General features: G+C 42.1%; 1 protein-coding gene across 1 annotated transcript in view; it reads left to right on the top strand.

Moving 5' to 3' along the window:
- The window catches only part of Fras1 (Fraser extracellular matrix complex subunit 1), a 400,690-nt gene that overhangs the window by 274,632 nt on the left and 111,090 nt on the right, over positions 1-14,968 (top strand). Inside the window, exons 30-32 of the mRNA XM_055594513.1 lie at positions 3,338-3,491; positions 8,717-8,913; positions 12,683-12,799. Of these exons, the coding sequence (XP_055450488.1) occupies positions 3,338-3,491; positions 8,717-8,913; positions 12,683-12,799 (468 nt within the window). The remainder of the gene's footprint in view (positions 1-3,337; positions 3,492-8,716; positions 8,914-12,682; positions 12,800-14,968) is intronic.

Below are 14,968 nucleotides of genomic sequence, written 5' to 3'. Positions count from 1 at the left end.
GGTAAAGCCTCTCAGAAGAATTATTTAGGCTCCTGTCTACAAGCACAGATGAATAACATTAATAGTGTCAGGGATTGAGACTCTTGGAATGGTCTCAAGTAGGGCCAGTCTTTGGTTGGCCATTCCCTCAACCTTTAAAAGCCCATACCAGGTTCAGTGCCCTCCTCACCCCTGTGGATCAGGATGTAGCTCTCAGCTACTTCTCTGACACTATACCTGCTCTTGCCATGATGACAATGGACTAAACCTCTGAAACTGTAAGCCATCCCTCAGTTAAATGCTTTCTTTTGTAAGCATGGCCTTGGTCATGATATCTCTTTACTATAATAGAACAGTGACTAAGGCAACCATCATGGCGGGGAGCATGGCAGTAGGCAGGCAGGCCTAGCACTGGAGCAGTAGTTGAGAGCTTACATCCTTATCGACAAGCACAAGGCACAGAGAGCTTATTTGGAATGGAATGGGCTTTTGAAACCTCAAATCCAGCCCCCAGTTACAGGCTTCCTCCAACAAGGCCACACCTTCTAATCCTTCTCAAACAGTTCCACCAACTGGGACCAAGTATTCAAATATCTGAGCCTAAGGGTGGTGTTACCATTTAAACAGAGAAGTTACAATTAAAATACCTTATGAAATTCATGGATAGAGCTCTTGGTGGATTTCATGAGCTGGTTACTATGACTTTCTGCCGTTTGTTGAGCTATACAAAGTTGTTATTGAAAACGCCGCTTCCTTTCTTCTGCTCCTGCAGGTCCCAGAATATTTAGCTCACTCAGGATTTGGCCTTTAGATGCCATCTCATGGAGCAAAGGATTCTCATGTTTTCTTTGAGGAAAAAGACAGATGAAATGGTACTCTTCATATGCTAAGCTGTATTGTCTTGGAGGAAAATTATATGAGGAAATGGAACTTGCCTTGTTTTCTCCAGTTCATCAATTCTTGGAATTTTTTTTTCTCTATCAAGGTTTTAGACCCTCTCATTTAGATGCCAGGATTCCTGTGAACATATTGTGTGTGTGTGTGTGTGTGTGTGTGTGTGTGTGTGTGTGTGTGTGTGTGTGAGTAGTTGTTAAAATCTAAGTTTTTGTGGAAACTTAAAGACTGGAATCTTCTATAATCTTGTTGATGTCAAGAATTATATGTCTTGTTCCTAGTAATTGTTTGTTTCTTCTTAACTACTAAAAGAATAATTGAAAAAAAATGGCAGCATTATTTTTTTTTTTAGAAGGAACATCCAGAATGTTGCAATGTATCCTGGGCCATTCTCTTCCTGAATTGGCATGCCTTCATATCTTCTAGGCAATTTAAAGAGTGAATATTCAGACTTAGGAGTTCTTATTCAGCAGATCTGGTATGGTACCTGAGATATTTTTTTTAAATCCTAATTGGCCCTCCCTCTGCTACTAGAAGAACATACTGTTCTTGCAAGATGTACTGTCTCCTAAATGGTTGCAGTCTTCCCAGGAGCCATAGATAAATGTCCTGACAAAGGGTTGCAGAGATAAAGACATAGCAGAGAGCTGTCTGGGGAAGGTGTGCCGAGGTCGCCATGCTTTCTGGCTTGGGATGTGAAAGCTACATGGCCTGATTAGCCCAATAATGTGGTTATTGATGCATAATTGATCTCTACAACCCAAGCCAAAGTTGACTGAGCTGCTTTTATTAGAAAGACTTCTAGCAATTAGCAACCCCAAGCCCAAGTGTACCATGATATCTAAAATGGTCACAGCAGAGAGCCTTTGCTCTCAGAATTTTGGCACATTATAAGCAATGTTTTAGTAATGCTTTTCGTGTTTCTATAAATAATACGCTATAACCATTTTGAAAGGAAAAAGTTCTCTGGAAATTGGCCACTGAACATGAACTAAGATAGAAAGGAGCCTTTTCCTGTTCTCCTGGATAGCGCTGGACTCCATTTTGGGGTGTGTGGATGTGGTGGAAATAGCTATCACTCCTTCTGGAGGTGAACTATACCAGTGCCAAGTAACTGCAGAACGTTCGCACTAACCCTTCCAAAAAGTGTCCTCCTGAGAGGGTGTCCGCTGTTGAGGGGCGTATTTGAAAGGAGCAGAATTTGGAAAGCCATCCCTTCCCCAACGCCCAATTTAAAAATACTGGGTTCTCTGGTTTGTGAAGTACGAAAACAAAGTGAGACTGGAACACAGGAGCCTCACTGATCTTAGTCCTGGGAAAATGTCAGTCGTGGAGCTCAGGGGGAGGGGCACAAATCCGTAAATCAGGCCTGGCAGTGCCTTACAATGGCGTCCGCTTCAACAATTGCAGCGGTTGGCCTCCCCGGAGTGCTGAGCAGGGCTTCCACTGCCAGCAATTGCTGCCTTAGTTTCCATCAGTCCCGGGGCCTGTAACCCTGCCTCTTCAGTGGAATCTTACTGTCTTTCCCCCTCAGCTACGCCCTTGACCTCCTTCATCTTCTTTCCCCTGAGCCTTTGCACGAATGCGCACAATGCTTTCTATGACTTCACCTTTTTACAGTATTAGTCCCTGCAGTTTTTTGGCCTTGTACTCCATCTTTCTAAATCGGGCTAGTGATCTTGCTTCGTTCCCTCTATCTCTAAGTTAAATGGAGACTTCAGCATGGCCTTTTCTTCTAGCCTTCCTTAAGATGGTATCACTTTTGGTCTTGCCTTTTTTAGCTGCCTAAGTTCTGCTGTTACCAAACATTGGATGCTCTGTTGTGTGTACAGCAGATAGTCTCCACCTTTGCATGATAAGCGAACCCTGTGCCTAGAATCTGTTGCATCACTTGTCTTCTTAGGAAGCCAGTGCCTTTTTTATTAAAAAAATGAAATGGTATTTCCTTCAGAAAATCTTCCTGAAACTCCTTTCTCTCTTCCCTGAGGGTACCCTCCTCAAGCTTCTTGTAGAGTGCCATTGGCAAGCATCTTCCCATCTCTCCCTAGGCTACATGCTCTGCAGTTGGGATGTTTCTAGGTAATTCACACTCTTAGAGAAGGAGCTGCCGTATTATCTGTGCTTAAGGAATCACTCAAATAATGTGTGGTAAGTGAGGACCAAAAGACAGGCAGAAAAGAAAGAAAGAAATGGAGAGACTTAGTTTCCTGGACAATAGAATTTACTTACTGATGATAAATGAAAAAACAATACAAACACATTCAAGTATATATAGACGTGCACATATCTATACACAAAGTCCACACGTGGCCTACATGTGGCCCACAGTGTAACTGTGAGCTGTGGGCTGCTCTTCCTTGCTGGATGATCTTTAGCAACAATATGCCCCCAATGACTTGAATTTTTGAGGAGTCATTTTTCTGTGTATAGATGGACCCAATGCTGTACTTCTCTTTCATTCTAGAATGACGGCGCTCTGCGGCTCGTGACTAACTCTATGGTGTGGGTTCCCCAAGGGGGGATGCTGAAGATCACAAACCGAATCTTGCAGGCTCAAGCTCCCGGTGTCAGAGCTGACGATATCATCTACAAGATCACACACGACCACCCCCAGTTTGGTAACGTGATTCTTCGGCATGATTTTGTTTTTGCATCCAGAGGGCAGGAGCTGGATTTGCACCATGCCATGTGGCAAGGCTGTGATTCAAATGATCTGAGCTTTCTAATACTCCACATGCCTCATTGAACGACAGAGTAATCGTGGTAGCTCTCACACTGTACATGCTTATGAGCACCTTACCAGTACATTGTCTCTAACATCTAAGACAATAGTTTTTAAGTTATTTTACTTTGCACATGAGATTAGGGAGCACCTTTCTGATAGCTACTTACTTAGATAAAACACATTGCATGAATTTCAAAGACCGGCTATCTAAAGCTATCTCTATCCCCTCAGACCCAGCTATAGACTTCCTATATTTTTATGTTAAAATTTTTATTGCATTTATTTATTGGGCTCATGGAAGAGAATATGTGTGCCCACAAGAGCACCTATGTGCCCTACGTCTGTCTACCATTCTGTCAGAGGACAACTTATGGAAGTTATTTTTCTCTTTCTGCCATGTGAGCCCCAGGGTCAAACTCAGGTTGCCAGACAATCATACTCAGTAGCCAGCTCCTTCACCCACTGAGCTTGTTATCCACCCAGGGTCTTAGTAAGGGTTAAAAAGAAACATCTCAGAAATATTAATACTCACCATTGTTACCGCTCCAAAAAAGATAACACATGTAAATACCTAATCTATTTCCTGTTGACATCACCTGAAAATACAGTTCTGTAAGACTTATACTGAAGTATGGCTCACAACTGCTCCCAAATAATGTCTCCCGCTTCCAGCAGCAGAAGCAGTCTTTGCATTTGCACAGAGGTGGGTCGAGGGCAGCATGTGTCCACGCCCGTCACTCGCTCTTCTTGAACCTGGCACTCACAGTTTTGGGTTAGGCTGGCAGCACGCAAGCCTCATACATCTTCCTGTCTCTATGCACAAAATCATGCCTGGAATGTTAACAGTGCTGGGATTCAAACTTAGATCTTCGTGCTTGTGCAGCAAGCCACATCCTCAGCCCTTGGCTAATATTTTTGAAGAGAACTGTTCAGCTATTTGTGGACTCTTGCTTGCTTAGGGACCATTTCTTATTTTGGGGTTAGGGTTTGATTTTTCTGCTCTTGATGTATTGTACTGCAGACGTAAGGTATCACAGTTTTATTGTGGTTGCATTAACTTCAATCACTTGGTTAAGGTGATAGCTGCCAAATTTCTACACTACAGTTATTTTTCTCCTCTCCGTAATTAGTAAGCGTCCTGTTGTCAGGGTATTTGCACTGCTGAGTGCGAGCAAGGTGAATTCTCATATCATAAGTCCTTTTCATCTCTAAAGCCTCTGACTCTTGTGATGTATTAAATTTCCCAACTTTACCTCGATTATTAAAGGACAGAAATTAAGCTCCCAGATCCCATAGAAATAGCCCCAGTATTTCATTAAATATTAAACAGAACAATGCTGAATTAAATGGTTTTTAGGGAGATGAAAGTTTGCCATTTCAGCTTAATAAATGCTTTATTGGGACCCTTTTCTATCATAACTCTTAATTAACTTCTCATGAACTTAATCTCTGTGTGTCCATTTCCCCCGACTAATAATAATCAAAATATGTTACCCTGGAGAGCCATTCAGGAGTAAAAAAAGGTGGTGGAAGCTAGACACCCATAGAACACAAATCTACTCACATTTCCCTGTCCCAGTGAGATACACTGATGGCCCTCACCTCATGGCTTCTGATTGTAATGAGTTCCCACATCACTTTAGAACAGAGGTTCTCAACCTGTGGGTTATGACCCCTTTGGCAACCTCCAAAAGTATTTACATCATGATTTGTGACCATAGCAAAATTACAGTTATGAAGTAGCAACGAAAAGAGTTATGGTTGGGGGTCAGCACTACATGAGGAGCTAGGTTAAGGGGACAGAGCATTAGGAAGGTTGAAAACCACTCTTCTAGAACCTTCCATATGGCTTTAAGCTTTTTGTGAAGAAATGACTTTGGTCAAGGGAGCACAAATTGCTTTTATGCTCTAAGTATAAAGGACCTAAATTTAGCCAGCCATGACAGTTATACCTGCATTTCCAGCGCTTGCGAAGCTGAAGCAGTAGGATTGTTACTAGTTTAAAATCCACGCTAACTTGGATTAGAGTGAGACAGGAACTCAAAAAAACAGAAATACTGAATTCAACCATTTCCAGACTCACCATTATTTTGAAATATATCTCAATCAGTTGATTGACACGTCTATTCTTAGTGCCATTGTAAGGTTGGAAGTAGTTTATTGAAGTACCTTGGGCATCATTTGAGAGCTAATCTCACTTACTCTAAATCACTGTAGCTCTAAATCATTTATCATACCATAAAAAAGTATTAATAAAAATGGCCTCAATGAATTTTTCTCTTCAAAATTCTTCCTTAAACATAACCTTAAATACACAATAAATCCCAGACAGAGGTGACTATGGTTTTCATCCTAGAATTTTGCATAGGAACTATGTCTTCCCTTTTTTTGTTAGTATCAGAGAGAAAGCAATGGTGAGGAATTACATAAAATAGCAGCTCTTCCCTCTTCATGAGTATGTCGCCAAGCCCTCGTGGTTTCCCCTTGTCTTCTCAGGTAATTTCTCCCAAGGCACCCATATTCAACGCACCCAGTGACAAACTCCCCGTAGTCAGTGTACCCGGCCTGTCCTGTGCTCTGTACATCGGGGGCAGCCACACTGGTCTTTTCTCTCCCTCTTCTCTTGTCTCCACATCTGTGAACTGGCAGCTTGCGTTGCTTGTCTCCCCTGTGTCTGCTTGTTTCTTCACAAATCATGCCTCTGCTACCTTAGTTCAGGTCTTCAAACCAATGCTCACTTTTGCACTAACATCCTGATTGGTCAAACTGTCTATATAAATGTTAACCGATGTGGTCACCTCGAATAGAATAAACTCTGGCCTCCTTAACAGTATTGGCAAGCCTTACTGACCATCTGTATTCCAGTCAACAGTTCCGTGCTCCAAATCCATGCACGCCACTCACAAGTGGAAGCTTTCCCAATGGCTCCTCATCTTCAGCATTAGCAATGGAGCCTGCATCTGGGTGTTCTGTGGGTCCTCTATTCCTAAAGACCTAATAGACTGTAGTAGATGGTACCTAACAGGTACTCAAAGACTATTAATTTGAAATTGTTGCTGCTAGCCAGTATCCTATAATACTTGTGAACCTGTGTCATACAGAAGTGATGTTTTCATTGACAATGTATCTATTCTATTAGGTGTTGTCAGGGAAATTGGGCTTAGCTTTTACGTTGTAAAGCAGGCAAGCTAAGAAACCAAGTGTAGGGTGTTTTCTGTCCCACTCTTTTCATTTTCATTGTGGCCATTTCCTTTCAGAGTATTTCACAACTGTGCTGATATTCATGAGCAGACCTGATGCTGGGAAGCCATGTCTGTGCACAGCATCTTATGATGGGAATTTTCACTGGGAGAGATTCATGGTAGAATTGTTCACTTAGAAGCAGATGACAAGTAAGACAGGAGAACTGGAGTAGGTCTAGTCTATTCCCCATGGTTCTGTGGAGGAGTGGTGATGTTTTTCTCCTGTTTCAGTATTTCACCATCACCCAGTGTGCCTTGCTCAGCTTTAACTCGAATTTAGTGCATATCAGTACTTGGAGTTAGAAGGCAGATTTCTCTGGAGTAATGAGCATAATGCTACCAGTTTTGGAAATAGAAATGTGCTGTCAGTTATCTAACATGCTTAGTGTATTAAGACTGGGCAACACACACACACACACACACACTGTTGTCCCTCTTACTATAAAATGTCAGAGTAGCTTGTTTGACGTCCATTGTTAGGTTCAGAACACAGCCTGCTTTCTGAAGTTCATCCACTTTTCTGTGTGGTCTCCACTTGTAGTCATATTCTTGTGAAATTTCAATTGTTTCTATAGTGCTTCTGTATCTGTGATACCACCTGAAGGTGCTAGTAGCTTCAGGTGAGGGACAAGCCTTAAAGACAGGTGGGTGGTGTTTGGATTTAGATTTCCTTGCCTCAGTTCAAGTAAAATGTATCAAATGAAGGGACAGGAAATGCTGAGTTCTCTAACACTGACACATGCACAGAAAATGGTAAGGATTGGAAACAGAGCTTCATGGCCAAGAGTATGAACTTTCCATTCAAATCCCTGCTTATCTGATGGCCCCTGGCAGGTCTCGGAGCTCTCTGAGGCTAAAGACATTTCTCTGTAAGAGGTACGGTGACATCATTCACAAAGGCGCACAGAAGCCACAGTGGCGGTAACCAGCCTTCTCTCTAAGCGCCTGTAGAGTGTATGTCAGACAGTTTGAGCACATTCCTTAGAAAACATGCCTGAGACCAAAATTATTTCACATATGGAGTTTTAAAAATGTTTTGAGTATTTGCAAATAAGTGATGAGGTATCTTAAAGATGAGACTCAAATCTAAGCACATAATCACTTATACTTTATGTGTATTTTATGTATAGCATAGCCTGAAAGTGAGTTTCTACGTTATCCTTAATGCTGCCAGCATTTACTGAGTAGGGCCTGTCATGTGAGATCTATCCTGTGTGGGATTTTCCTATATGTTATCATGTTGGCACTCAAAAAGGTTGAGGTCTTGAGTCTTTTTTGGATCATGGGCTTTTAGGTTAGCGATGTTCGGTCTTTGTTGTTTTTATTTTACACGTGAGCAGCGTAGCCTTGGGAGCGTGAGCAAGCTTGTGAGAGGGGCAGAGCTGGGTCTGAACAGTAAGACCAGTGACAGCTCTTCTATATGTGTCCCAGTGTCAGCCAATATTGTCTCCACTGGACAGAATCCTTTCAGGGTTGGCTTCTGCAGACCTCTCTTTCTGTGGTGTTTACAACCTAAAGCTGTTGTTTAGACTATGTTTTTAATTACCTAGAAAGTTCCATAAGAAAATGAATCCATCCAGTGCCCAGTAGGTGTCTATTTACAGCAGCCGCTACATTTAAGTCTCATTATGTAATTTTAATAGATACTAGTCAGCAACTTTATGCTTGAATTGCCCTTAAGTGGCTATTGGAGACTGGGAACTCTGTGTCTAAAGGGGACTTCAGTGATATTTATTGGGTTTTGTTAGTGTCCTTACTTTCACTTTAGATAAAGACACACCTCTTCTTCAGTTTGTAAAGAAGGAGCTATGAAAAGGAAGGAGATCTCCGGCTCCCCTTTCCCAGGGATCTAATGGTATGGCCTGTGCTTCCCTAGGGGAGGTGGTCCTCCTGATGAACCTGCCTGCAGACAGTCCTGCCAGTCCTGCCAGTCCTGCCGAGGAAGGGCAGCACCTGCCTGATGGAAGGATGGTAACCCCCACCAGCACCTTCACCCAGCAGGACATCAACGAAGGCATAGTGTGGTACAGACACACAGGAGCCCCGGCTCAGAGCGACTCCTTCCATTTCCAGGTGCCCTCTCCATCCTCGTAGCCCTTGTTCACAGGCTGTGTGGGCCATTTTCTTCAGTTGCCTATCCGGGGGAGGGAAGCATAATTAATAACATTAAGAGTTTTGTAAATGTGTTTATTTGGGTGAAAAAAACCTAATACGTTCTTATCTTTTATTAAAAAATGTTGACAGACAATACCATAAGGAGAACTGCAGAAGCTAAAAAAATAGGAGAGACTAGCAGGTTCAGATTGATGATTGTGAATGTTAACAAAGTCATACAACAAAAAGTAAACAAGATTGTTAAACCGTTTGGAATGGTTTAAATGTTCTTAAAGGAAATCAAAGTGGTGAACTTTAATTAAGAACTATAGAGGAGAAAATAATTTTTGAAGACCAACATGAGGTATAAAAAAATGTATTCACAAGAAAAAATGGCTGGGTGTGGTGGTGCACTTGGGAGGCAGAGGCAGGCAGATCTTTGTGAGTTCAGGGCCAGCCTGGTCTACAAAGCGTGCCCAGGACAGCCAGAGCTACAGAGAGAAAAATAACAGAAAAGAAAATTGATGGTACTATTTATTATTGAGTAGAAGAACAGAAAACTAAGTGGACCAAATATTTGACTCAGGAGCCTAGCAAACCACAAGGAAAAGGCAAGGAAAGCAAAAAGAAGAAACTGGTTAATTTTTAAACACTAGGAGTGACAAATGAGTACAAAAGCAGATTCTTTGAAGAAAATAACTTTAGAGAAACCTATAGCAAGAAGGATTTAGAAATAAAACTTGAACAGAAACACTAAGATAGAAGGGACTGTGAGAGAGGAACTGTTTAAGCAGAAGACAGAATTTTATAAGACATCAGGAAATATATTTGTTCATGGAGATCAGCCAATACGTTGTCCCTTTCAAGTCACAGGCTTTTCTTTTGTGTAAGAGTGCATTCCACTTCTAATGTCTGGCATGTGTGTTTCTGTTGCCTGACTAATTTATATTGTATAAATCAGGTGATTTTTCCCAAGAGTAGATTGATAGAAATATGGAAACTATTAAAATGAGGTTATTCTCAGCACATCGAAGGTCTGAAAACAAGCAAATGCTCTGTGCCCTTTGCTCCAGCTAACTTCTCAATTTCAGCACCTGGGAAGGCAGCAGTCCTCAGAGAATGGGTCAGTATTGAGGCAAAGACCTCAATCAAAAGAAGTCACCTCAGCAAACTGGAACCCACAGACCTGTCTCCCCCTTCACAGTGGTCGAGACAGCGTGTGGTCACTGTGGAGTCTTTCTCTGGAGGGGGATTCTAAGCACCTGCTTAAAATGACATTAAATTGCTTTGCAATTTGGTTACTGAGTGAAACAAAATAGTGAAAAATAAGCTAGAAGGTACTGATTTACGGAAAGGGGGAAAAGACTTCCTAAGGCAGATATGGTGGCACACACCTACACTTCCAGCACATCTTAAGAGCAAAGGTAAAGAATTCAAGGCTCTCAAATGCATAGCAAGTTTGAGGCCAGCCTGAAATATCCAGTCTCAAACCAAACAAACTTACTTACTCGCTCATGAGATTTAGGACATACGAAGGAACATTATTACTTAGAAAGTGGGTCCCTGTAGGGTCTTCATACTTTTTACATAAAACATGATACAAATCCTACTTAAAATAGCTTTCAAAGTGTTTGTGATATTCTTTAGGAATATCCTCAAGAATGACAGAGTGTCATTTGGGGGACACAAGTTTATACTATAACAAATTAGCCCAATATCACCCTGTGGCGTGGTAGATCAAAGAGTAGTAACTATTCCTGGCTAAGGAGAAGATCAATTATGAGGTATTAGCCAGGCTTTTTAAAGAAATGATTTGGGAACTCCCTGTGGAAGCATTCAGAGCGGGGGGAGGGTGATTTGGAAACAGGACAGCATCTTTACTCTGAGTGTGAAGCAACTCTGATGCTCTCCTGGACATGAAGGTGCTGCTGTCTGTTTTTCTAAAGTGTCACTACTTTGTAGGTATACCTCATATTTTGATTGGAAATGCACAGACACTTTATCCCTGTGCTAAGGTAAATGGTTAGTAACTTTCCCCATTTATCATCCGAGTGTCCCTGGAAGATTTTGAACCAAAGGGATGCTGTCGTAATGTTTTCCCCCTTCCCTTCTTCCCCTTTAAAGCAGGAAATGTGATATAATGAGCTGCATAGATTTAATTCCATTTTAATGCTGACTTGCTGTCATGAGCCATCAATGCGGCCCATCTGTTGCTTTGCATGTGTGACGGGATTTATGGAAGGCAAGTGGCATTTTTAAATAGAGACCAGCTACTGAGAAGGTGTGCGCGCATCCACAGTCATTTTTGGTGTAAGGAAAAAAAAAAAAAACCTGTATATTCAGATTCTGTTGAGATGGTCTCAGAGGATGTGGTCAGAAAAAAACCAGCGTGGTATTTCACTATCAGTGTCTTTACTGGGAAGCTTGTCTGATTCATTTGCTCTGTTAATATACATGTTTCACAATCTGACCAGTGCTGGGGTGTTTTTTGTTGTTGTTGTTTGGTTGGTTGATTGGTTGGTTGGTTGGGTTTGTTTGTTTGTTTGTTTGTTTGCCTGCCTTAATGATAGAAGGAAATACCTCTCCCAACTCCTAATTTCTTAAGTCTACCAAGGTCATTTTGTCCACTGGCAAGATTATAAATCCAACTGGTCCATTTATTGTTCTGACTTTGAGACATCGGTCTATCTTTTTTTTAATTTTCAGTTTCCTCTGACAAAGTGGAATAATAGTATTCCTTAGTGGGGAACTGGAAGGCCACGTTTGGAAACAGCTGATAAGAGCTGAGCCCACAGTACATGACCAGTCGAGTATGTACCTCTGGTCAATGATGTGAGCCTGGCATCTCCTTGGAGACACCTGAGGAACCTAAAAGTTCACTGCGGGCATCTGATGAAGGCTGGGAAGATGGTTTTCATATTGGATGCAGTGTACCCTGTCTTCTGTCACAAAGGACTCATACACCTGCCTGCAGCCACACCAGGCTCCACAGTTTTTGTGACAAGCCTGAGGAAACAGTGCACACAAGGGGGACTTGGGGGAACCGTTCAGTAGCCCTGAGAGAGAGCTAGAGAAACTGAGGAATTAAATGGGGATCTGTTTCTTCCAGAGTCTCACAGTTAGCTCTGGTTGAGCTTCGGCTCACCATTGTCCCACATCAGCCCCCTCAGGGCTGGGATTACAGGCGTGCACTACTGTCCTCAGCACTTTAAAAGAAAAGTTGATTTTGTGACCACTGCCCTAACTCTAAATGTTACTAATGTGCAGTGATAAGGTTGATTCATTGTACCGGTATTGGTGGGTAAAGATGAAAAATGGAGTGAAAAACCATGTTATAGATGCACAGAAACCAAGTTCTATAGCCATAAAAGTTATCCACTTTCAAGAATATTTGCTACTATAACAAAACATCAGCACACTGGGTTAAATAAAGAGACTTTCAAGTGCATGTGAATTTAAAGATATCGTAGGAAAAGATTAATCTTAAATGATTCAGTGTTAATAATCACTAGTTGGTGGAATTATGTGTTTTCTTTATTTCTTTCTCTCATGGATTTTAAGAAACCCTTAATATGGTTATGTAGCTCTTTTTTTATAATCAGTAAATGATCTGCAAGAAAACGTGAAGAATAAGAATTGTGATTTCGTGCACACAGAATTCAAAGGCAGATGGTTTGGTGGGGAGGTAAAGAGTGAACAAGTTCTGGCCAGTACAAGACGAAAGACTCACCATGGTTTTGTTTTTCAGGTGTCTAGTGCCACCGAGGCCCAGGCCCACCTGGAAAGCCACATGTTCAACATTGCAATCCTACCTCAGGCACCTGAGGCACCTACACTCTCCCTGGGGACATCTCTCCATATGACCGTGAGTTGAATGGGAAGGCTAATGCTTCCCTCTAGAACAAAGTACCCATTCCTGCAGAAGCAAAATAAGCCAGTGGATATAGTAAATGCTTGGTTCAAAACCCAGACACTAGAGCTAGCGAGAACAGCCCTGGGAAAACACTTCTCCCTAGCTTAAAAGAGGGGACTTAGTCTACCTCGCTCCCACCCCAAGAAAAAAAAAGATCATGTGGAATCTATCTTGGCCACCCCCCTCCATTGCCTGCTGCCTCTCTACAGCATTCCATAAAGCTACAGTGTCTCTCCCTGGGAACTTGAAAGGAACTTCTTGTGTTAGTGATACCCCTCTAGGTTATAGTTACAGCACCACCTAGCTGGAGAAGCTGTTCCTTGGGTATTAAAGCCTACAAAAGCTGACTTTCTAGGCAAGAGCTTAGCAGAGCAGGTGGTATCCATACAGGGTCCAGGAAGGTGAGCATCAATTACCCAGGTGAGTACTGGGACAAGGAAGCTGGGTGGAGTAGAGGAGAGATGGCCAAGGGCTTTCAGAGCACATGTAAGAAGTAAGAAAGCTGACGATTGCAGAGAAAGAGCAAATAGTTTAATCCCCTGGAGAAGTGAGAAAAGTGTAGTGGGGATGCGGAGATCCATGGTAGCCAATCCCAGAAGGCCTGTGTGTTCTGTGGACATGAATAGATCCCATGTGAAGAGCGCTCGTATCTACCCATGGCACATGGGATGCATGCAACTGAGAATAGCTTTAAAATAGAACCCAAATGCAAAATCATAAACTCTCCGAAAACATTGAAAGATTTTTCTTTGCAGTATTCTAGTGGCTTGATTGCATAATTCTTGAGCATAAATATTGCAGATGTCAACAGTATATTGCAGTGGCAAAGGTTAGCTACGCATGAAGGTGTCACCCAGACTCTCCTATAAAGCTCAGTTCAGACAAGTAGGAAGTACAGAATATACTGTTACCCTGTGTCTAGGGTAAGTGGAATGCCAGTCTGCTCTTCCAGACAGAGCCATGAGCATGCAAACCCCTGTAAATTAATTATTATGGGTCCATGTGTTAGTTAGCACCCACATAATTACACTTCGGGGTAGGATATCAGCCTTGAGCCACAACAAAGAGATCAGTGATCGTTTCAGAAATTATGGGGCTGGGGTGTGACAGAGACATAAAGGGGGGAAGCAGAAAGTTTTTAATGAATAGCTGGTATCGGCATTTCCAGCGTAAACTGTAATTTAAGGAAATCATAATTCAGCAGCATTATAAAGTCTATAATTCATCATTCTGACTGGTAGAACTGGGATCAGAATTTTCTCTAAACGGTAAAGAAAAATGTGCATACACATTTCTTGCCAAATGCGAAGCACTGTTATTTTGAGTTGAGAAGGGGGAAAATGGGCCAGGAGCCATGGCCATGGCACCATTCACTTTACCATGGTTTTCTAAAGGGACTTCATCTTGCTTCAGCTTTAGTCTCTGGCTGCACATTTGCAGATTAGGTCTGGGTCTGCTTGAACCTTGGATCTCTCAAAAGTCAGTTTACTGTAAAATGTGATTTAGCTTACAGGACTTAAAACATACACTGTTGATGTTCCTTTTGGCATCACTTAGGGCTATTCCTGTGGTACACACTTGTTATATGTGACAGAAACACAGCTCTGTTCGGTGATTGGAACTCATCTAAACACTTGAGCTTTGCACATAGTTGGTAAACTGTGAAGACATGTGGTAAATACAGATGAAATATTTTTATATGTTCCATACAAATATTCTATTGATGTATTTGAAAGGAGCCTGCCTCTCACCCCTGCACTTATTTAGTCATTGTTTCTCCTGAGTGCTTATGACAAGTGCCGATGAAGTCACTGGAGACTCAGTGACCTTAAAACACAGTTTCTAGTTCAAGCATCTTTGCATCCAGGTGGAGTCAGGCCAATAAATAAGCAGAGGAATCATGCTGTGATAGTCCCCACAGCAGAGCAACCATTTGGGTGCAAGTAGGAAGGAGCCTGGCATAGTGAAGCATGGCAGTGTCCCAGGCCTTCTTCTAGGAGAAAAGCTGAGCTGCTGAGTGTAATTATTTCTAGATCTGGGTTCTTCAGGTCTCAGACTTAAGTATGTATTGGAGTCACCTGCAGAGTCATTGAGATACATGAGAACTCACTCCAAGTGTTC

Source organism: Psammomys obesus, unplaced genomic scaffold (genome assembly GCF_907164565.1).
Source record: "Psammomys obesus unplaced genomic scaffold, mPsaObe1.curated_primary_1811, whole genome shotgun sequence".
Lineage (NCBI taxonomy): Eukaryota > Metazoa > Chordata > Mammalia > Rodentia > Muridae > Psammomys > Psammomys obesus.
Note: the sequence above shows the minus strand (reverse complement) of the source record. Positions and strands in the feature narration are given on the sequence as shown.